This window comes from Salmo salar, unplaced genomic scaffold, assembly GCF_905237065.1.
Source record: "Salmo salar unplaced genomic scaffold, Ssal_v3.1, whole genome shotgun sequence".
Taxonomy (NCBI): domain Eukaryota; kingdom Metazoa; phylum Chordata; class Actinopteri; order Salmoniformes; family Salmonidae; genus Salmo; species Salmo salar.
This window is the reverse complement of record NW_025547789.1, coordinates 24614-47606: the sequence shown is the minus strand read 5'-3', so window position 1 is coordinate 47606 and position 22993 is coordinate 24614. Positions and strand designations below refer to the sequence as shown.

General features: G+C 45.9%; 1 protein-coding gene across 1 annotated transcript in view; it reads right to left on the bottom strand.

The window, feature by feature from the left end:
• LOC106594558 (layilin) overlaps positions 1-22993 on the bottom strand; it is a 40438-nt gene that overhangs the window by 6691 nt on the left and 10754 nt on the right. The window contains exons 2-8 of the mRNA XM_045711576.1: positions 19928-19948; positions 19497-19794; positions 17255-17412; positions 11603-11641; positions 6936-7004; positions 6762-6858; positions 6459-6616 (exon numbers count right to left, since the gene is read on the bottom strand). Coding sequence (XP_045567532.1) covers positions 6459-6616; positions 6762-6858; positions 6936-7004; positions 11603-11641; positions 17255-17412; positions 19497-19794; positions 19928-19948 — 840 coding nt within the window. The remainder of the gene's footprint in view (positions 1-6458; positions 6617-6761; positions 6859-6935; positions 7005-11602; positions 11642-17254; positions 17413-19496; positions 19795-19927; positions 19949-22993) is intronic.

The window sequence follows — 22993 nt, the reverse complement described above, 5'->3', positions numbered from 1 at the left end:
TGTTTTTGAAAGAAAAGCTATTTTTTTGGTCCATTAAAATAACATACATTGTAGAAATACATTGTAGACACTGTTAATTACTATTGTAGCTTGAATGGCTGAGTAATTTACCCGCAAAACACCAGTCTCAACGTCAACAGTGAAGAGGCGACTCCGGGATGCTGGCCTTCTAGGCAGAGTTGCAAAGAAAAAGCCATATCTCAGACTGGCCAATAAAAATAAAAGATTAAGATGGGCAAAAGAACACAGACACTGGACAGAGGAACTCTGCCCAGAAGGCTAGCATCCCGGAGTCGCCTCTTCACTGTTGACGTTGAGACTGGTGTTTTGCGGGTAATATTTAATGAAGCTGCCAGTTGAGGACTTGTGAGGCGTCTGTTTCTCAAACTAGACACTCTAATGTACTTGTCCTCTTGCTCAGTTGTGCACCGGGGCCTCCCACTCCTCTGTCTATTCTGGTTAGAGCCAGTTTGCACTTTTATGTGAAGGGAGTAGTACACAGCGTTGTACGAGATCTTCAGTTTCTTGGCAATTTCTCACATGGAATAATTAATTTCTCAGAACAAGAATAGAATGATGAGTTTCAGAAGAAAGTAATTTGTTTCTGGAAATTTTGAGCCTGTAATCAAACCCACAAATGCTGATGCTCCAGATTTGTAAAAAAAAAATGAATTTATTTAACTAGGCAAGTCAGTTAAGAACAAACTCTTATTTTCAATGACGGCCTAGGAACAGTGGGTTAACTGCCTTGTTCAGGGACAGAATGACAGATTTTAACCTTGTCAGCTCGGGGATTCAATCTTGCAACCTTTCGGTTACTAGTCCAATGCTCTAACCACTAGACTACCTGCTGACCCAGATACTGAACTAGTCTAAAGAAGGCCAGTTTTATTGCTTCTTTAATCAGAACAACAGTTTTCAGCTGTGCTAACATAATTGCAAAAGGGTTTTCTAATGATCAATTAGCCTTTTAAAATGATATACTTTGATTAGCTAACACAACGTGCCATTGGAACACAGGAGTGATGGTTGCTGATAATGGGCCTCTGTACGCCTATGTAGATATTCCATTAAAAAAAATCTGCCGTTTCCAGCTACAATAGTCATTTACAACATTAACAATGTCTACACTGTATTTCTGATCAATTTAATGTTATTTTAATGGACAGAAAATGTACTTTTCTTTCAAAAACAAGGACATTTCTAAGTGACCCCAAACTCAGAAGTTTACACGTGACTGAATTCAAACCAATTGTCTCCATCAGGTAAAGCAGTGCCTGTTTCTTAACTCACGTGATTGGACGCACACAATGTAAAGAAAAGGGTGAATGTTGCTGGAGGAGTTGACCTAACAACAGGTGAAAAGGTGGTTACCTGCCAGCCTTTCCTGACAGACATTTTAACTACCAGGGGCACTAGCAGTTCTTAAGGGGCCAGTACACCATTTTGGCCTCTACCTTTTTCAATGGGATTAAGTTGTTGTTGTTTTATTAAGGGCAGTGGCTCTGATGTCATTCACTCTAGAACTCTCCTGCACATTCCACAAATTACACTGCACACATCAAATCAAAGTAATCACGATTTAAAACTATTTCAGATGCAACAAAATAACTTGTGGTAAACGTTTGATTTCACCAATTTTGTACATTCTGTCATATAGAGCACATGTTCCCGTCTTTGAGGTTACAGGGCATTTGGACCTCTTGACTTTTTCCACATTTTGTTACGTTACAGCCCTTATTGTTTTAATAATTTGCAACTATTTCTAAAAATCTGTTATTGTTCTGTCATTATGGGGTATTGTGATGTCATTATGGGGTATTGTGATGTCATTATGGGGTATTGTGATGTCATTATGGGGTATTGTGATGTCATTATGGGGTATTGTGATGTCATTATGGGGTATTGTGTGTAGATTGATGAGGAGTAAAAAAACGATTTAATCAATTAAGGCTGTAACGTAACAAAATGTGGAACATTTCAAGTGGTCCGAATACTTTCTGAATGCACTGTAAATAAATAAAAATGATTAGTAAGTGCATACTAAAGTACCAAATAAAGTAACAGGATTGATGATTTCATCTTAAATCAGCCATAAATCCCATCATGACAGGAGGAATTTAAGCTTATTGTGTGCAACAGGGTGTGGCAATTGAATTCAAGCTTCACCCCAAAAAATGTCTTGCTAAAATATTTCTAGCCTATCTATTTATGAGTACCCCGGGTGACTTTATGTTCGACCCGCTCAGTTTTCTAGCACAAAACACCAGAGAAATGCCAAAATGAGTAGAAACAGCTTTTTCACTATGATGACTATTAGATGATCAATGTTGCTTTTGAAAAAAAAAATTATTGAAAGGAAGTTTCACCATATTAAAACGAGAGTTCACGTAACAGGGTTGACTTTAAAATGAGGGACAGACATAAATGAATAAACGAATCACATTAAATAAATAATAACGGTCAGAAATGACAAAAAGCAGCTAAATAACTGGTGCCGGTGAAACTTGGAGAAATGTTTAGAATGAGTGGGGTGAAATCTTCCTAGAAGTGAAACGGGGTTGACAGAGGGACATGTAAAAATTATGAATTTTGCCACTTTAGCACAATTATTATTATTATTATTATTATTATTACTAGTATTATAATTATAATAATTATTATTATTATTATTATAATTGTTATTATTATTATTACACTTATAATTATCATTAATATAATTACTATTATAATAATTATTATTATTATAATTACTCTTATTATTATTATTATTATTATTATTATTATTATTATAATAAATATTATTATTATTATAATTACTATTATTATTATTATTATTATTACAATCCACTTCATCACATGCCTTTTAACCATTTTTTCCTTAACAAAAAAGTTTGACGCAAACTTGGCTCAAACTTACGGTTAAAAAACACTATCAATTACAAGTCAAACACTTTAGCAGTGTGTCCCTCCTAGAAGTGATGAGGACAGCAACAGCCTAGGTAACTGCTGTTTGACACTGCATGGTGATATGTAGAGAAGTGATGAGGACAGCAACAGCCTAGGTAACTGCTGTTTGACACTGCATGGTGATATGTAGAGAAGTGATGAGGACAGCAACAGCCTAGGTAACTGCTGTTTGACACTGCATGGTGATATGTAGAGAAGTGATGAGGACAGCAACAGCCTAGGTAACTGCTGTTTGACACTGCATGGTGATATGTAGAGAAGTGATGAGGACAGCAACAGCCTAGGTAACTGCTGTTTGACACTGCATGGTGATATGTAGAGAAGTGATGAGGACAGCAACAGCCTAGGTAACTGCTGTTTGACACTGCATGGTGATATGTAGAGAAGTGATGAGGACAGCAACAGCCTAGGTAACTGCTGTTTGACACTGCATGGTGATATGTAGAGAAGTGATGAGGACAGCAACAGCCTAGGTAACTGCTGTTTGACACTGCATGGTGATATGTAGAGAAGTGATGAGGACAGCAACAGCCTAGGTAACTGCTGTTTGACACTGTATGGTGATATGTAGAGAAGTGATGAGGACAGCAACAGCCTAGGTAACTGCTGTTTGACACATCTTTTTTTTTTTACAATGTATGATACATTTTCTTGTCTTTGTTCCATTATGCACATAGATGTATGTGAAATAGATAAACCATTTTTAAAATGTGTTTTATTTTGTGCCTCGACCCAATCCTGTCTTGGAGCTCTACGGTCAATTCCTTCGACCTCATGTTTAATCAAGTTGTAGAAACATCTCAAGGATGATCAATGGAAACAGGAGGCACCTGAGCTCAATTTAGAGTCTCATAGCAAAGTGTCTGAATTATGTAAATAAGGTATGTTTTTTTATTTTGTGTGTAGATTGATGAGGAAAAATCAATTCTAAAATAAGGCTGTAATGTAACAATGTGGAAAAGGGAAGGGGTCTGAATACTTTCCGAATGCATTGCAAATGCCTGGAATATTTCAATTTTGGAGAATGGGTTAAAGTTATGTATAGTAACACTAGGTGTAAAATGTTCAATATAGGCTACTTCTCAGAAAGTATTAAACTGTCAAGAGGAGTAAAACAAGGTTGTCCACTATCGGCATAAATATTTATTATGGCCATCGAAATGTTAGCTATTATTATTTTTATTTAACTAGGCAAGTCAGTTAAGAACAAATTCTTATTTACAATGACGACCTACCCCGGGCCAAACCCTAACCCGGACAACGCTGGGCCAATTGTGCGCCGCCCTATGGGACCCCCAATCACTGCCGGTTGTAATACAGCCTGGAATTGAACCAGGGTCTGTAGTGATGCCTCTAGCACTGAGATGCAGTGCCTTAGACCACTGCGCCACTCGGGAGCCCAAATCAGATCCAACAATTATATCAAGGGCCCAGAAATCCAGGTGTCAGATTACGCTGATGATTCATGTTTTTCTTTTAAATCCACAATCTGAATCTCTCCACGGCCTCATAGAGGATCTAGATAATCTTTCTATTCTCTCTGGATTAAAACCAAATTATGATAAATGTACTATATTACGTATTGGATCACAAAAAAATACAACTTTTACATTACCGTGTAGTTTACCAATGAAATTATTTGACGGAGATGTGGACATACTCTGTATTCACATCCCGAAATAAAGAAATGACCTCACCACAATACATTTTAATAGAAAAATTGCAAAAATAGATAAGATCTTGCTACCATGGAAAGGAAAAGTACCTGTCTATCTGTGGAAAAATCACTCTTTAGTCATATCCCAGTTTACCTATTTGCTTATGGCCTTGTCTACACCTAGCGACTTATTTTTTAAATTATATGAGCAAAAAAGATTCCATTTTATTTGGAACGGCAAGCCAGACAAAATTAAACGATCAATTTTGAAACAAAACGTCTGACCTCTGTGATTGCCAACAAGGGTTTTGCCACCAAGTACTAAGTCATGTTTTGCAGAGGGGGTCAAATACTTATTTCCCTCATTAAAATGCAAATCAATTTATAACATTTTTGACATGCGTTTTTTTCTGGATTTGTTTGTTGTTATTCTGTCTCTCACTGTTCAAATAAACCTACCATTAAAATTATAGACTGATCATATCTTTGTCAGTGGGCAAACGTACAAAATCAGCAGGGGATCAAATACTTTTTTCCCCCCACTATATATATATATGAATGAGCGATGGCCAAACGGCATAGACAAGATGCAGTAGATGGTATAGAGTACAGTATATACATATGGGATGAGTAATGTAGGGTATGTAAACATTATATAAAGTGGCTAGTGATAGAGGTATAGAGTACAGTATATACATATGAGATGAGTAATGTAGGGTATGTAAACATTTTTAAAGTGGCTAGTGATACATTACATCAGGATGGCAAGATGCAGTAGATGGTATAGAGTACAGTATATACATATGGGATGAGTAATGTAGGGTATGTAAACATTTTTAAAGTGGCTAGTGATAGATGGTATAGAGTACAGTATATACATGTGTAGCTTTTGGTAAACAGTTCAGGAATGGTTAACTTTGCAAATAGCACTGCTGGGTGATTAAAAAAAAAAAAATCATAGTCAATCAATCAATAATATAATAAAACTCTTAGCAAAAATGTTTATGTTTAATTTACAATCTGTAGAAACAGAATAGAAAGCACAGTTAAAATATATAGTGCTTTAGTAAAGTGTTCAGACCCCTTCACTTTTTCCACATTTTGTTAAGTTACAGCCTTATTATAAAATTGATTAAATCGTTTTTTCCTCTGATCAATCTACACGCAATACCCTCATAATGACAAAGCAAAAACACATTTTGGGAAATGTATATTCGAATCAACAATCGTTTCCAATAACCGAGCCGACAAGGTGAAAAATCTGTCTGTGGCACTTAACCCCTTCATTCCCGGGGCACAACAACACCACATTACACTGACCCTGTACAACACATTACACTGACCCTGTACAACACATTACACTGACCCTGTACAACACATTACACTGACCCTGTACAACACCACATTACACTGACCCTGTACAACAACACCACATTACACTGACCCTGTACAACACATTACACTGACCCTGTACAACACATTACACTGACCCTGTACAACACCACATTACACTGACCCTGTACAACAACACCACATTACACTGACCCTGTACAACACATTACACTGACCCTGTACAACACCACATTACACTGACCCTGTACAACACCACATTACACTGACCCTGTACAACACATTACACTGACCCTGTACAACACCACATTACACTGACCCTGTACAACAACACCACATTACACTGACCCTGTACAACAACACCACATTACACTGACCCTGTACAACACCACATTACACTGACCCTGTACAACACCACATTACACTGACCCTGTACAACACCACATTACACTACACCAGTGATAATAAAACATATTTTCACCTAAGAAGGAAGTGTTCTTGGTGTGGGGGCGTGTTCCAGCCAGGTCGGCCTCCTGCTGGGAGCGAATCACGTTGTAGACGTCAGGCGGCTGGGCGGAGCTTTGACAGGACCCCGGTTCGCTGGGACACGCCTCTGTCTGCTGCTCACGCTGCTTCCTCCTACACACAGAGACAAACTATGAGCTTCTGGAAAAGCTATATATAGACAGTCACTAAATCAATCAATGCATTATTCTCAGTCTGGTAGTATGAACGCTATCCATTCTACCAGTCTATCTCACGCTAGTTAGTACTCGCTCCTCACCGTCGAGCCAGCAGCTTGAAGCAGAAGACCACAGTTGCTATTAGTAACACCGTCAACAACGGGATGGCGGGCAGGACCATGTAAACCATGTTCAGAGCTGAAAACAGACACACACACAGTTCAGAGACATGCACACACACAAAAAACACACACATGGTAAGAGGTCGAGGGTACCTGGGGTCTGTCTCTTCTCTTCGGTGTCAAAGGTCGTGGGCAGGGGTGACAGAGATAGGGGAGGAGCCTCTGTAGACAGGAATATTAATATTCATTAATTTAGTTATATCTATCTATATATAGTCATTTAGTTATATATATATCTATACTCATAGTCATTTAGTTATATATATCTATACTCATAGTCATTTAGTTATATATATCTATACTCATGTAGTTGAAGTTGGATGTTTACATACACCTTAGCCAAATACATTTAAACTCAGTTTTTCACAATTCCTGACATTTAATCCGAGTAAAAATTCCCTGTCTTAGGTCAGTTAGGATCACCACTTTATTTAAGAATGTGAAATGTCAGAATAATAGTAGAGAGAATGATTTATTTCAGCTTTTATTTCTTTCATCACATTTCCAGTGGGTCAGAAGTTTACATACACTCAATTAGTATTTGGTAGCATTGCCTTTAAATTGTTTAACTTGGGTCAAACGTTTCGGGTAGCCTTCCACAAGCTTCCCACAGTAAGTTGGGTGAATTTTGGCCCATTCCTCCTGACAGAGCTGGTGTAACTGAGTCAGGTTTGTCGGCCTCCTTGCTCACACACACTTTTTCAGTTCTGCCTACACATTTTCTATAGGATTTGAGGTCAGGGCTTTGTGATGGCCACTCCAATACCTTGACTTTGTTGTCCTTAAGCCATTTTGCCACAACTGTGGAAGTATGCTTGGGGTCATTGTCCATTTGGAAGACCCATTTGCGACCAAGTTTCAACTTCCTGACTGATGTCTTGAGATTTTGCTTCACTGTGTCCACATCCTTTTCCTCCTCATGATGCCATCTATTTTGTGAAGTGCACCAGTCCCTCCTGCAGCAAAGCACCCCCACAACATGATGCTGCCACCCCCATGCTTCACGGTTGGGATGGTGTTCTTCGGCTTGCAAGCCTCCCCCTTTTTCCTCCAAACATAACGACGGTCATTATGGCCAAACAGTTCTATTTTTGTTTCATCAGACCAGAGGAAATTTCTCCAAAAAGTACCATCTTTGTCCCCATGTGCAGTTGCAAACCGTAGTCTGGCTTTTTATGGCAGTTTTGGAGCAGTGGCTTCTTCCTTGCTGAGCGGCCTTTCAAGTTATGTCAATATAGGACTCGTTTTACTGTGGATATAGATACTTTTGTACCTGTTTCCTCCAGCATCTTCACAAGGTCCTTTGCTGTTGTTCTGGGATTGATTTGCCCTTTTCGCACCAAAGTACGTTCATCTCTAGGAGACAGAACGCGTCTCCTTCCTGAGCGGTATGACGGCTGCGTGGTCCCATGGTGTTTATACTTGCGTACTATTGTTTGTACAGATGAACGTGGTACCTTCAGGCGTTTGGAAATTGCTCCCAAGGATGAGCCAGACTTGTGGAAGTCTACAATTGTTTTTCTGAGGTCTTGGCTGATTTCTTTTGATTGTCCCATGATGTCAAGCAAAGAGGCACTGAGTTTGAAGGTAGGCCTTGAAATACATCCACAGGTACACCTCCAATTGACTCAAATGATGTCAATTAGCCTATCAGAAGTTTCTAAAGCCATGACATCATTTTCTGGAATTTTCCAAGCTGTTTAAAGGCACAGTCAACTTAGTGTATGTAAACTTGTAAACTTCTGACCCACTGGAATTGTGATACAGTGAATTATAAGTGAAATAATCTGTCTGTAAACAACTGTTGGAAAAATTACCAGAATAGAAAGAGGAGTGGGAGGCCCCGGTGCACAACTGAGCAAGAGGACAAGTACATTAGAGTGTCTAGTTTGAGAAACAGACGCCTCACAAGTCCTCAACTGGCAGCTTCATTAAATAGTACCCGCAAAACACCAGTCTCAACGTCAATAGTGACGAGGCGACTCCGGGATGCTGCCCTTCTAGGCAGAGTTCCTCTGTCCAGTGTCTGTGTTCTTTTGCCCATCTTAATCTTTTATTTTTATTGGCCAGTCTGAGATATGGCTTTTTCTTTGCAACTTTGCCTAGAAGGCCAGCATCCCGGAGTCGCCTCTTCACTGTTGACGTTGAGACTGGTGTTTTGTGGGAACTATTTAATGAAGCTGCTAGTTGAGGACTTGTGAGGCGTCTGTTTCTCAAACTAGACACTCTAATGTTCTTGTCCTCTTGCTCAGTTGTGTACCGGGGCCTCCCACTCCTCTTTCTATTCTGGTTAGAGCCAGTTTGCGCTGTTCTGTGAAGGGAGTAGTACACAGCGTTGTACGAGATCTTCAGTTTCTTGGCAATTTCTCTCATGGAACAGCCTTCATTTCTCAGAACAAGAATAGACTGACGAGTTTCAGAAGAAAGTTTTCTGTTTCTGGCCATTTTGAACCTGTAATCGAACCCACAGATGCTGATGCTCCTTATACTCAACTAGTCTAAAGAAGGCCAGTTTTATTGCTTCTTTAATCATCACAACAGTTTTTAACTGTGCTAACATAATTGCAAAAGGGTTTTCTAATGATAAATTTGCCTTTTAAAATGATAAACTTGGATTAGCTAACACAACGTGCCATTGGAACACAGGAGTGATTAAAAAATCAGCCGTTTCCAGCTACAATAGTCATTGACAATATTAACAATGTCTACACTGTATTTCTGATCAATTTTATGTTATTTTATCTATATATATATATATATATATATATATACACACACACACACACACACACACACACACACTGAGGGGACAAAACTTTATGAACACCTGCTCTTTCCATGACATAGACTGCCCAGGTGAATCCAGGTGAAAGCTATGATCCCTTATTGATGTCACTTGTTAAATCCACTTCAATCAGTGTAGATGAAGGGGAGGAGACGAGTTAAAGAGGATTTTTAAGCCTTGAGACAACTGAGCCATTCAGAGGGTCTTCGGGCAAGACATGAGATTTAAGTGCCTTTGAACAGGGTGTGGTGGGGTGCAACTCAATATTAGGAAGGTGTTCCTAATATTGTGTACAGTGCTTTGTACACTGTTTGTATGTATATATAGATATACACTATATATACAAAAGTATGTGGACACCTTTTCAAATTAGTGGATTCGGCTATTTCAGCCACACCCGTTGCTGACAGGTGTATAAAATCGAGCACACAGCCATGCAATCTCCATAGACAAACATTGGCAGTAGAATGGGCCTTACTGAAGAACTCAGTGACTTTCAACGTGGCACCATCATAGGATGCCACATTTCTAACAAGTCAGTTCGTCAAATTTCTGCCCTGCTAGAGCTGCTCCCGGTCAACTGTAAGAGCTGTTATTGTGAAGTGGAAACGTCTAGGAGCAACAACGGCGCAGCTGCAAAGTGGTAGGCCACACAAGCTTACAGAACGGGACAGCCGAAGTGCTGAAGTGCGTAGCGTATACAAAAATCATCTGTCGTCGGTGGCAACACTCACTACCGAGTTCCAAACTGCCTCTGGAAGCAACAGCAACACAAGAACTGTTCGTCTGGAACTTCCTGAATTGGGTTTCCAAGCCTAAGATCACCATGTGCAATACCAAGCATCGGGTGGAGTGGTGTAAAGCTCGCCGCCATTGGACTCTGGGGCAGTGGAAACGTGTTCTCTATAGTGATGAATCACTCTTCACCATCTGGCAGTCTGACAGATTAATCTGGGTTTAGTGGATGCCAGTATAACGCTACCTGCCCGAATGCATAGTGCCAACTGTAAAGTTTGGTGGAGGAGGAATGGTCTGGGGCTGTTTTTCATGGTTTGGGCCCCTTAGTTTCAGTAAAGGGAAATCTTAATTCTACAGCATACAATGACATTCTAGACGACTTTGTGGCAACAGTTTCCTGTTTCAGCATGACAATGCCCCCGTGCACAAAGCAAGATCCATACAGAAATGGTTTGTCAAGATCGGTGTGAAAGAACTTGACTGGCCTGCACAGAGCCCTGACCTCAACCCCATCTAACACCTTTGGGATGAATTGGAACGTCGACTGTGAGCCAGGCCTAATCACCCAACATCAGTACCCGACCTCACTAATGCTCTTGTGGCTGAATGGAAGTAAGTCCCCGCAGCAATGTTCCAACATCTAGTGGAAAGCCTTCCCAGAAGAGTGGAGGCTGTTATAGCAGCAATGTTCCAACATCTAGTGGAAAGCCTTCCCAGAAGAGTGGAGGCTGTTATAGCAGCAATGTTCCAACATCTAGTGGAAAGCCTTCCCAGAAGAGTGGAGGCTGTTATAGCAGCAATGTTCCAACATCTAGTGGAAAGCCTTCCCAGAAGAGTGGAGGCTGTTATAGCAGCAATGATCCAACATCTAGTGGAAAGCCTTCCCAGAAGAGTGGAGGCTGTTATAGCAGCAATGTTCCAACATCTAGTGGAAAGCCTTCCCAGAAGAGTGGAGGCTGTTATAGCAGCAATGTTCCAACATCTAGTGGAAAGCCTTCCCAGAAGAGTGGAGGCTGTTATAGCAGCAATGTTCCAACATCTAGTGGAAAGCCTTCCCAGAAGAGAGGAGGCTGTTATAGCAGCAAAGGGGGGACCAACTCCATATTAATACCCTTGATTTTGGAATGAGATGTTCAACGAGCAGGTGTCCACATACTTTTGGTAATGTAGTGTACCTATTAATATTCAGACCTCATTAATACCATGAATATTCAGACACTTTAAGTAGTGTTGTTACCTGGGTGTGCAGTGTTGGGGGAGGGTTCCGGAGCCATCTCTGGAACACAACACAATCAATCAGTTATAAAACCCTTTTTACATCAGCCGATGTCACAAAGTGCTGTACAGAAACCCAGCCTAAAACCCCAAACAGGAAGCAATGCAGATGTAGAAGCACGGTGGCTAGGAAAAACTACACAGAAAGGCCAGAACCTAGGAAGAAACCTAGAGAGGAACCAGGCTCTGAGGGGTGGCCAGTCCTCTACTGGCTGTACTGGGTAGACAGGAACCAGGCTCTGAGGGGTGGCAAGTCCTCTACTGGCTGTACTGGGTAGAGAGGAACCAGGCTATGAGGGGTGACCAGTCCTCTACTGGCTGTACTGGGTAGACCAGAGGAACCAGGCTCTGAGGGGTGGCCAGTCCTCTACTAGCTGTACTGGGTAGACCAGAGGAACCAGGCTCTGAGGGGTGACCAGTCCTCTACTGGCTGTACTGGGTAGACCAGAGGAACCAGGCTCTGAGGGGTGGCAAGTCCTCTACTGGCTGTACTGGGTAGACCAGAGGAACCAGGCTCTGAGGGGTGACCAGTCCTCTACTGGCTGTACTGGGTAGAGAGGAACCAGGCTATGAGGGGTGACCAGTCCTCTACTGGCTGTACTGGGTAGACCAGAGGAACCAGGCTCTGAGGGGTGACCAGTCCTCTACTGGCTGTACTGGGTAGAGAGGACCGAGGCTCTGAGGGGTGGCCAGTCCTCTACTGGCTGTACTGGGTAGAGAGGAACCAGGCTCTGAGGGGTGGCCAGTCCTCTACTGGCTGTACTGGGTAGACCAGAGGAACCAGGCTCTGAGGGGTGGCAAGTCCTCTACTGGCTGTACTGGGTAGAGAGGAACCAGGCTCTGAGGGGTGGCAAGTCCTCTACTGGCTGTACTGGGTAGTCCAGAGGAACCAGGCTCTGAGGGGTGGCAAGTCCTCTACTGGCTGTACTGGGTAGACCAGAGGAACCAGGCTCTGAGGGGTGACCAGTCCTCTACTGGCTGTACTGGGTAGACCAGAGGAACCAGGCTCTGAGGGGTGACCAGTCCTCTACTGGCTGTACTGGGTAGACCAGAAGAACCAGGCTCTGAGGGGTGACCAGTCCTCTACTGGCTGTACTGGGTAGAGAGGAACCAGGCTCTGAGGGGTGACCAGTCCTCTACTGGCTGTACTGGGTAGAGAGGAACCAGGCTCTGAGGGGTGACCAGTCCTCTACTGGCTGTACTGGGTAGAGAGGAACCAGGCTCTGAGGGGTGGCAAGTCCTCTACTGGCTGTACTGGGTAGACCAGAGGAACCAGGCTCTGAGGGGTGACCAGTCCTCTACTGGCTGTACTGGGTAGAGAGGAACCAGGCTCTGAGGGGTGGCCAGTCCTCTACTGGCTGTACTGGGTAGACCAGAGGAACCAGGCTCTGAGGGGTGACCAGTCCTCTACTGGCTGTACTGGGTAGACCAGAGGAACCAGGCTCTGAGGGGTGACCAGTCCTCTACTGGCTGTACTGGGTAGACCAGAGGAACCAGGCTCTGAGGGGTGACCAGTCCTCTACTGGCTGTACTGGGTAGAGAGGAACCAGGCTCTGAGGGGTGGCAAGTCCTCTACTGGCTGTACTGGGTAGACCAGAGGAACCAGGCTCTGAGGGGTGACCAGTCCTCTACTGGCTGTACTGGGTAGACCAGAGGAACCAGGCTCTGAGGGGTGACCAGTCCTCTACTGGCTGTACTGGGTAGAGAGGAACCAGGCTCTGAAGGGGTGACCAGTACTCTACTGGCTGTACTGGGTAGAGAGGAACCAGGCTATGAGGGGTGACCAGTCCTCTACTGGCTGTACTGGGTAGAGAGGAACCAGGCTCTGAGGGGTGGCCAGTCCTCTACTGGCTGTACTGGGTAGAGAGGAACCAGGCTCTGAGGGGTGACCAGTCCTCTACTGGCTGTACTGGGTAGAGAGGAACCAGGTTCTGAGGGGTGACCAGTCCTCTACTGGCTGTACTGGGTAGACCAGAGGAACCAGGCTCTGAGGGGTGGCAAGTCCTCTACTGGCTGTACTGGGTAGACCAGAGGAACCAGGCTCTGAGGGGTGACCAGTCCTCTACTGGCTGTACTGGGTAGACCAGAGGAACCAGGCTCTGAGGGGTGACCAGTCCTCTACTGGCTGTACTGGGTAGACCAGAAGAACCAGGCTCTGAGGGGTGACCAGTCCTCTACTGGCTGTACTGGGTAGAGAGGAACCAGGCGGTGAGGGGTGACCAGTCCTCTACTGGCTGTACTGGGTAGAGAGGAACCAGGCTCTGAGGGGTGACCAGTCCTCTACTGGCTGTACTGGGTAGAGAGGAACCAGGCTCTGAGGGGTGGCAAGTCCTCTACTGGCTGTACTGGGTAGACCAGAGGAACCAGGCTCTGAGGGGTGGCCAGTCCTCTACTGGCTGTACTGGGTAGACCAGAGGAACCAGGCTCTGAGGGGTGACCAGTCCTCTACTGGCTGTACTGGGTAGACCAGAGGAACCAGGCTCTGAGGGGTGACCAGTCCTCTACTGGCTGTACTGGGTAGACCAGAGGAACCAGGCTCTGAGGGGTGACCAGTCCTCTACTGGCTGTACTGGGTAGAGAGGAACCAGGCTCTGAGGGGTGGCAAGTCCTCTACTGGCTGTACTGGGTAGACCAGAGGAACCAGGCTCTGAGGGGTGACCAGTCCTCTACTGGCTGTACTGGGTAGACCAGAGGAACCAGGCTCTGAGGGGTGACCAGTCCTCTACTGGCTGTACTGGGTAGAGAGGAACCAGGCTCTGAAGGGGTGACCAGTACTCTACTGGCTGTACTGGGTAGAGAGGAACCAGGCTATGAGGGGTGACCAGTCCTCTACTGGCTGTACTGGGTAGAGAGGAACCAGGCTCTGAGGGGTGGCCAGTCCTCTACTGGCTGTACTGGGTAGAGAGGAACCAGGCTCTGAGGGGTGACCAGTCCTCTACTGGCTGTACTGGGTAGACCAGAGGAACCAGGCTCTGAGGGGTGACCAGTCCTCTACTGGCTGTACTGGGTAGACCAGAGGAACCAGGCTCTGAGGGGTGGCCAGTCCTCTACTGGCTGTACTGGGTAGAGAGGAACCAGGCTCTGAGGGGTGGCCAGTCCTCTACTGGCTGTACTGGGTAGAGAGGAACCAGGCTCTGAGGGGTGGCCAGTCCTCTACTGGCTGTACTGGGTAGAGAGGAACCAGGCTCTGAGGGGTGGCCAGTCCTCTACTGGCTGTACTGGGTAGACCAGAGGAACCAGGCTCTGAGGGGTGACCAGTCCTCTACTGGCTGTACTGGGTAGAGAGGAACCAGGCTCTGAGGGGTGGCCAGTCCTCTACTGGCTGTACTGGGTAGAGAGGAACCAGGCTATGAGGGGTGACCAGTCCTCTACTGGCTGTACTGGGTAGACCAGAGGAACCAGGCTCTGAGGGGTGACCAGTCCTCTACTGGCTGTACTGGGTAGAGAGGAACCAGGCTATGAGGGGTGACCAGTCCTCTACTGGCTGTACTGGGTAGAGAGGAACCAGGCTCTGAGGGGTGGCCAGTCCTCTACTGGCTGTACTGGGTAGAGAGGAACCAGGCTCTGAGGGGTGACCAGTCCTCTACTGGCTGTACTGGGTAGAGAGGAACCAGGTTCTGAGGGGTGACCAGTCCTCTACTGGCTGTACTGGGTAGACCAGAGGAACCAGGCTCTGAGGGGTGGCAAGTCCTCTACTGGCTGTACTGGGTAGACCAGAGGAACCAGGCTCTGAGGGGTGACCAGTCCTCTACTGGCTGTACTGGGTAGACCAGAAGAACCAGGCTCTGAGGGGTGACCAGTCCTCTACTGGCTGTACTGGGTAGAGAGGAACCAGGCTCTGAGGGGTGACCAGTCCTCTACTGGCTGTACTGGGTAGAGAGGAACCAGGCTCTGAGGGGTGACCAGTCCTCTACTGGCTGTACTGGGTAGAGAGGAACCAGGCTCTGAGGGGTGGCAAGTCCTCTACTGGCTGTACTGGGTAGACCAGAGGAACCAGGCTCTGAGGGGTGACCAGTCCTCTACTGGCTGTACTGGGTAGACCAGAGGAACCAGGCTCTGAGGGGTGGCCAGTCCTCTACTGGCTGTACTGGGTAGACCAGAGGAACCAGGCTCTGAGGGGTGGCCAGTCCTCTACTGGCTGTACTGGGTAGAGAGGAACCAGGCTCTGAGGGGTGGCCAGTCCTCTACTGGCTGTACTGGGTAGACCAGAGGAACCAGGCTCTGAGGGGTGACCAGTCCTCTACTGGCTGTACTGGGTAGACCAGAGGAACCAGGCTCTGAGGGGTGACCAGTCCTCTACTGGCTGTACTGGGTAGACCAGAGGAACCAGGCTCTGAGGGGTGACCAGTCCTCTACTGGCTGTACTGGGTAGAGAGGAACCAGGCTCTGAGGGGTGGCAAGTCCTCTACTGGCTGTACTGGGTAGACCAGAGGAACCAGGCTCTGAGGGGTGACCAGTCCTCTACTGGCTGTACTGGGTAGACCAGAGGAACCAGGCTCTGAGGGGTGACCAGTCCTCTACTGGCTGTACTGGGTAGAGAGGAACCAGGCTCTGAAGGGGTGACCAGTACTCTACTGGCTGTACTGGGTAGAGAGGAACCAGGCTATGAGGGGTGACCAGTCCTCTACTGGCTGTACTGGGTAGAGAGGAACCAGGCTCTGAGGGGTGGCCAGTCCTCTACTGGCTGTACTGGGTAGAGAGGAACCAGGCTCTGAGGGGTGACCAGTCCTCTACTGGCTGTACTGGGTAGACCAGAGGAACCAGGCTCTGAGGGGTGACCAGTCCTCTACTGGCTGTACTGGGTAGACCAGAGGAACCAGGCTCTGAGGGGTGGCCAGTCCTCTACTGGCTGTACTGGGTAGAGAGGAACCAGGCTCTGAGGGGTGGCCAGTCCTCTACTGGCTGTACTGGGTAGAGAGGAACCAGGCTCTGAGGGGTGGCCAGTCCTCTACTGGCTGTACTGGGTAGAGAGGAACCAGGCTCTGAGGGGTGGCCAGTCCTCTACTGGCTGTACTGGGTAGACCAGAGGAACCAGGCTCTGAGGGGTGACCAGTCCTCTACTGGCTGTACTGGGTAGAGAGGAACCAGGCTCTGAGGGGTGGCCAGTCCTCTACTGGCTGTACTGGGTAGAGAGGAACCAGGCTATGAGGGGTGACCAGTCCTCTACTGGCTGTACTGGGTAGACCAGAGGAACCAGGCTCTGAGGGGTGACCAGTCCTCTACTGGCTGTACTGGGTAGAGAGGAACCAGGCTCTGAGGGGTGGCCAGTCCTCTACTGGCTGTACTGGGTAGAGAGGAACCAGGCTCTGAGGGGTGGCCAGTCCTCTACTGGCTGTACTGGGTAGAGAGGAACCAGGCTCTGAGGGGTGGCCAGTCCTCTACTGGCTGTACTGGGTAGACCAGAGGAACCAGGCTCTGAGGGGTGACCAGTCCTCTACTGGCTGTACTGGGTAGACCAGAGGAACCAGGCTCTGAGGGGTGACCAGTCCTCTACTGGCTGTACTGGGTAAAGAGGAACCAGGCTCTGAGGGGTGACTGCTGTGTACTGTCATCTGTGTGCGTGCGTGCGCGTGCGTGTGCGTGCGTGTGTGTGTGTGTGTGTATGTGTGTGTACCTGCTGTGTACTTGCAGATGAAATTGTTCTTGGTGTCACAGTTATCATCGTTCCATTGGAACATGTAGAGTCCTCCGAGGCCTGGAGGGGCGGACGGCTGGTGGTACATCACCACACACACCTCGTATCCACAGGACGGCTCGTCCAGGTGCCAGTTCCTAACACACACACACACACACACACACACACACACACACACACACACACACACACACACACACAGGAACAAACACACACACACACACACACACACACACACACACACACACAGGAACAAACACACACTGTAACACACACAGTAACACACAGTAACACACAGTAACACACACAGTAACACACAGTAACACAAACAAACGTAAAGTTACACACTGCTATCTATTATTATATGAACTATTGCATGTAAGCCGAAGGAGGCGTGGCTAATAGCCGACCCAGACGATGGAGGCGTGGCTAATAGCCGACCCAGACGATGGAGGCGTGGCTAATAGCGACCCAGACGATGGAGGCGTGGCTAATAGCCGACCCAGACGATGGAGGCGTGGCTAATAGCCGACCCAGACGATGGAGGCGTGGCTTATAGCCGACCCAGACGATGGAGGCGTGGCTTATAGCCGACCCAGACGATGGAGGCGTGGCTTATAGCCGACCCAGACGATGGAGGCGTGGCTTATAGCCGACCCAGACGATGGAGGCGTGGCTAATAGCCGACCCAGACGATGGAGGCGTGGCTAATAGCCGACCCAGCCGATGGAGGCGTGGCTAATAGCCGACCCAGACGATGGAGGCGTGGCTAATAGCAGACTCACCTGAAGGAAGTGAAGTTTAACTGTATTTTTTATTTTTATTTAACCTTATTTAACGAGGCAAGTCAGTTAAGAACACATTCTTATTTACAATGACGGCCTACCAAAAGGCAAAAGACCTCCTGCGGGGACGGGACTGGGATTAAAAATCAAAATGTAGGACAAAACACACATCACAACAAGAGAGACAACACAACACTACATAAAGAGACCTAAGACAACAACACAACATGGCAGCAACACAACATGACAACAACATGGCAGCAACACAACATGACAACAACATGGAAGAAACACCAACATGACAACAACATGGTAGCAACACAACATGACAACAACATGGTAGCAACACAACATGACAACAACATGGTAGCAACACAACATGACAACAACATGGTAGCAACACAACATGACAACAACATGGTAGAAACACAACATGACAACAACATGGTAGCAACACAACATGACAACAACATGGTAGCAACACAACATGACAACAACATGGTAGCAGAACAACATGGTAGAAACACAACATGGTAGCAGAACAACATGACAACAACATGGTAGCAACACAACATGGTAGCAGAACAACATGGTAGAAGAACAACATGGTAGGACCACAACATGGTAACAGAACAACATGGTAGCAGAACAACATGGTAGCAACACAACATGGTAACAGAACAACATGGTAGCAACACAACATGACAACAACATGGTAGCAGAACAACATGGTAGAAACACAACATGGTAACAGAACAACATGGTAGCAGAACAACATGGTAGCAGAACAACATGTTTGAGTCTTTGAATGAAGAGATGGAGATAAAACGGTCCAGTTTGAGTGTTTGTTGCAGCTCGTTCCAGTCGCTGGCTGCAGCGAACTGAAAAGAGGAGCGACCCAGGGATGTGTGTGCTTTAGGGGGGCTTAAAGCAGACCCACCTGAAGGAGGCGGGGCTTAAAGCAGACCCAGCTGAAGGAGGTGGAGCTTAAAGCAGACCCACCTGAAGGAGGTGTGGCTTAGAGCAGACCCACCTGAAGGAGGCGGGGCTTAGAGCAGACCCACCTGAAGGAGGTGGGGCTTAGAGCAGACCCACCTGAAGGAGGCGTGGCTTAAAGCAGACCCACCTGAAGGAGGCGTGGCTTAGAGCAGACCCACCTGAAGGAGGCGTGGCTTAGAGCAGACCCAACTAAAGGAGGCGTGGCTTAGCGCAGACCCACCTGAAGGAGGCGAGGCTTAGAGCAGACCCACCTGAAGGAGGCGTGGCTTAAAGCAGACCCACCTGAAGGAGGCGTGGCTTAAAGCAGACCCACCTGAAGGAGGCGAGGCTTAAAGCAGACCCACCTGAAGGAGGTGTGGCTTAAAGCAGACCCACCTGAAGGAGGCGAGTCTTAAAGCAGACCCACCTGAAGGAGGCGTGGCTTAAAGCAGACCCACCTGAAGGAGGCGGGGCTCCCGTCGGTCCAGTAGTACTGTGAGGGACAGTCGTCGACGTTTTCCGTGTCACCATGGTTACGACGTAGGCCAATCCAGAAGTCTCCGTCGGAGGGACGGAGCTCCCTGACTAGCTGCTCTATGATTCGCTGTTCGGCCGGTGACTCAACGCTCAGCAGCTCTCCTCCGTCACGGCGACACGCTAGTTTCGCCTCCAGGAAGCTGAGTCGCCGTCCAGGGTCAGAAAAATAGGCCAGTTTATAGCAGGGCCGGGCCCGGTCCACCCTACACACACGCTGGCCTACACACACACACACACACACTGTTACTAATGCTACGTCCATCGATGGAGAAATTTACATTATAAATAACTAGCTAAACTGGGCCAGCCATTTTTTTATTCATACTGGTTAATAAACAACCCTGCACCTCACCTCTGACTTCAAAGAACTCTGCTATGGAGTGACAGACAGACAGACAGACAGACAGACAGACAGACAGACAGACAGACAGACAGACAGACAGACAGACAGACAGACAGACAGACAGACAGACAGACAGACAGACAGACAGACAGACAGAGAGAGAGGGGCCAGTTAATGTCATGTTATTTCATGTTATATTTCTGTGTTAAATGAAATCCACTTCCAACATAATAACATCAACAACATTCTGATGTAGATGAGAGAGACTGGGCTAGGGCGGTATACCTGGATATTCAGTACTACCGGCACTGAACACAAGGGGTGCTGTTTTAAACCCCACTGATCATCTGTAATCCAAAGGTTAGCAATGCTAACAAGTACATGTACAATCCCATAGAGAATGCTAACTAAATGCTAATGAGCGTATTGTGAACATTTTATAGTGTCTGACCTAAACTATACAAGTATACAATTAACTCAAAAATGCTATTCATATTTTGCTGCACACACACAACTAATATTAGACATAAAGGCTCTTGATTCAGGAGGGGATTCTCTGCTGTTACCAAGCGAATGCTTGATTTTGGAAGACGCTAACCACTTAGCTAGATAGCTAAATAGCTACGACACTGTAAATTAGCAAACCAAATCCACAACTGCAGAACATTTAGCACATTTTAGACAATTATCTTAATAGCTACAAGATATCTAGCTGGCAAACATTTAATTTACGAATTCCATACTGTAATTAGATCACCTAGCGCATGCTGCACAACACTTAAAAAGTAGCAACAAATATTCTAATTCTTTAAAAAAAATTCAAAGAAATAATTTCAATGGTATTGAAAAACCGTCCCGTGGATTTTTCCAAGTACCCCGGTATATATGGTACCAAGTACCCCGGTATATATGGTACCAAGTACCGGTATATATGGTACCAAGTACCGGTATATATGGTACCAAGTACCGGTATATATGGTACCAAGTACCCCGGTATATATGGTACCAAGTACCGGTATATATGGTACCAAATACCGGTATATATGGTACCAAGTACCGGTATATATGGTACCAAGTACCGGTATATATGGTACCAAGTACCCCGGTATATATGGTACCAAGTACCCCGGTATATATGGTACCAAGTACCCCGGTATATATGGTACCAAGTACCGGTATATATGGTACCAAATACCGGTATATATGGTACCAAGTACCGGTATATATGGTACCAAGTACCCCGGTATATATGGTACCAAATACCGGTATATATGGTACCAAATACCGGTATATATGGTACCAAGTACCGGTATATATGGTACCAAGTACCCCGGTATATATGGTACCAAGTACCGGTATATATGGTACCAAATACCGGTATATATGGTACCAAGTACCGGTATATATGGTACCAAGTACCCCGGTATATATGGTACCAAGTACCGGTATATATGGTACCAAGTACCGGTATATATGGTACCAAGTACCGGTATATATGGTACCAAGTACCGGTATATATGGTACCAAATACCGGTATATATGGTACCAAGTACCGGTATATATGGTACCAAGTACCGGCATATATGGTACCGCCGTATATATGGTACCAAGTACCGGTATATATGGTACCAAGTACCGGTATATATGGTACCAAGTACCGGTATATATGGTACCAAGTACCGGTATATATGGTACCAAATACCCCGGTATATATGGTACCAAGTACCCCGGTATATATGGTACCAAGTACCGGTATATATGGTACCAAGTACCGGTATATATGGTACCAAGTACCGGTATATATGGTACCAAGTACCGGTATATATGGTACCAAGTACCGGTATATATGGTACCAAATACCCCGGTATATATGGTACCAAGTACCCGGTATATATGGTACCAAGTACCGGTATATATGGTACCAAGTACCCCGGTATATATGGTACCAAGTACCCCGGTATATATGGTACCAAGTACCCCGGTATATATGGTACCAAGTACCCCGGTATATATGGTACCAAATACCCCGGTATATATGGTACCAAGTACCCCGGTATATATGGTACCAAATACCCCGGTATATATGGTACCAAGTACCCCGGTATATATGGTACCAAGTACCGGTATATATGGTACCAAATACCCCGGTATATATGGTACCAAATACCCCGGTATATATGGTACCAAGTACCCCGGTATATATGGTACCAAGTACCCCGGTATATATGGTACCAAGTACCCCGGTATATATGGTACCAAGTACCGGTATATATGGTACCAAGTACCCCGGTATATATGGTACCAAGTACCGGTATATATGGTACCAAGTACCGGTATATATGGTACCAAATACCCCGGTATATATGGTACCAAATACCCCGGTATATATGGTACCAAGTACCCCGGTATATATGGTACCAAGTACCCCGGTATATATGGTACCAAGTACCGGTATATATGGTACCAAGTACCCCGGTATATATGGTACCAAGTACCGGTATATATGGTACCAAGTACCGGTATATATGGTACCAAGTACCGGTATATATGGTACCAAGTACCGGTATATATGGTACCAAGTACCCCGGTATATATGGTACCAAGTACCCCGGTATATATGGTACCAAGTACCCCGGTATATATGGTATACCTACCAAGCCTAAGACAGAACTAACCAGTGTCTGTATCTGAGGAACAGAGATGATAGAGAACCAACCCCTGTCTGTATCTGATAGAGAACCAACCACTGTCTATATCTGAGGATAGAGAACCAACCACTGTCTGTATCTGATAGAGAACCAACCACTGTCTGTATCTAATGATAGAGAACCAACCACTGTCTGTATCTGATAGAGAACCAACCACTGTCTGTATCTAATGATAGAGAACCAACCACTGTCTGTATCTGATAGAGAACCAACCACTGTCTGTATCTAATGATAGAGAACCAACCACTGTCTGTATCTGATAGAGAACCAACCACTGTCTATATCTGAGGATAGAGAACCAACCACTGTCTATATCTGAGGAACAGAGATGATAGAGAACCAACCACTGTCTGTATCTAATGATAGA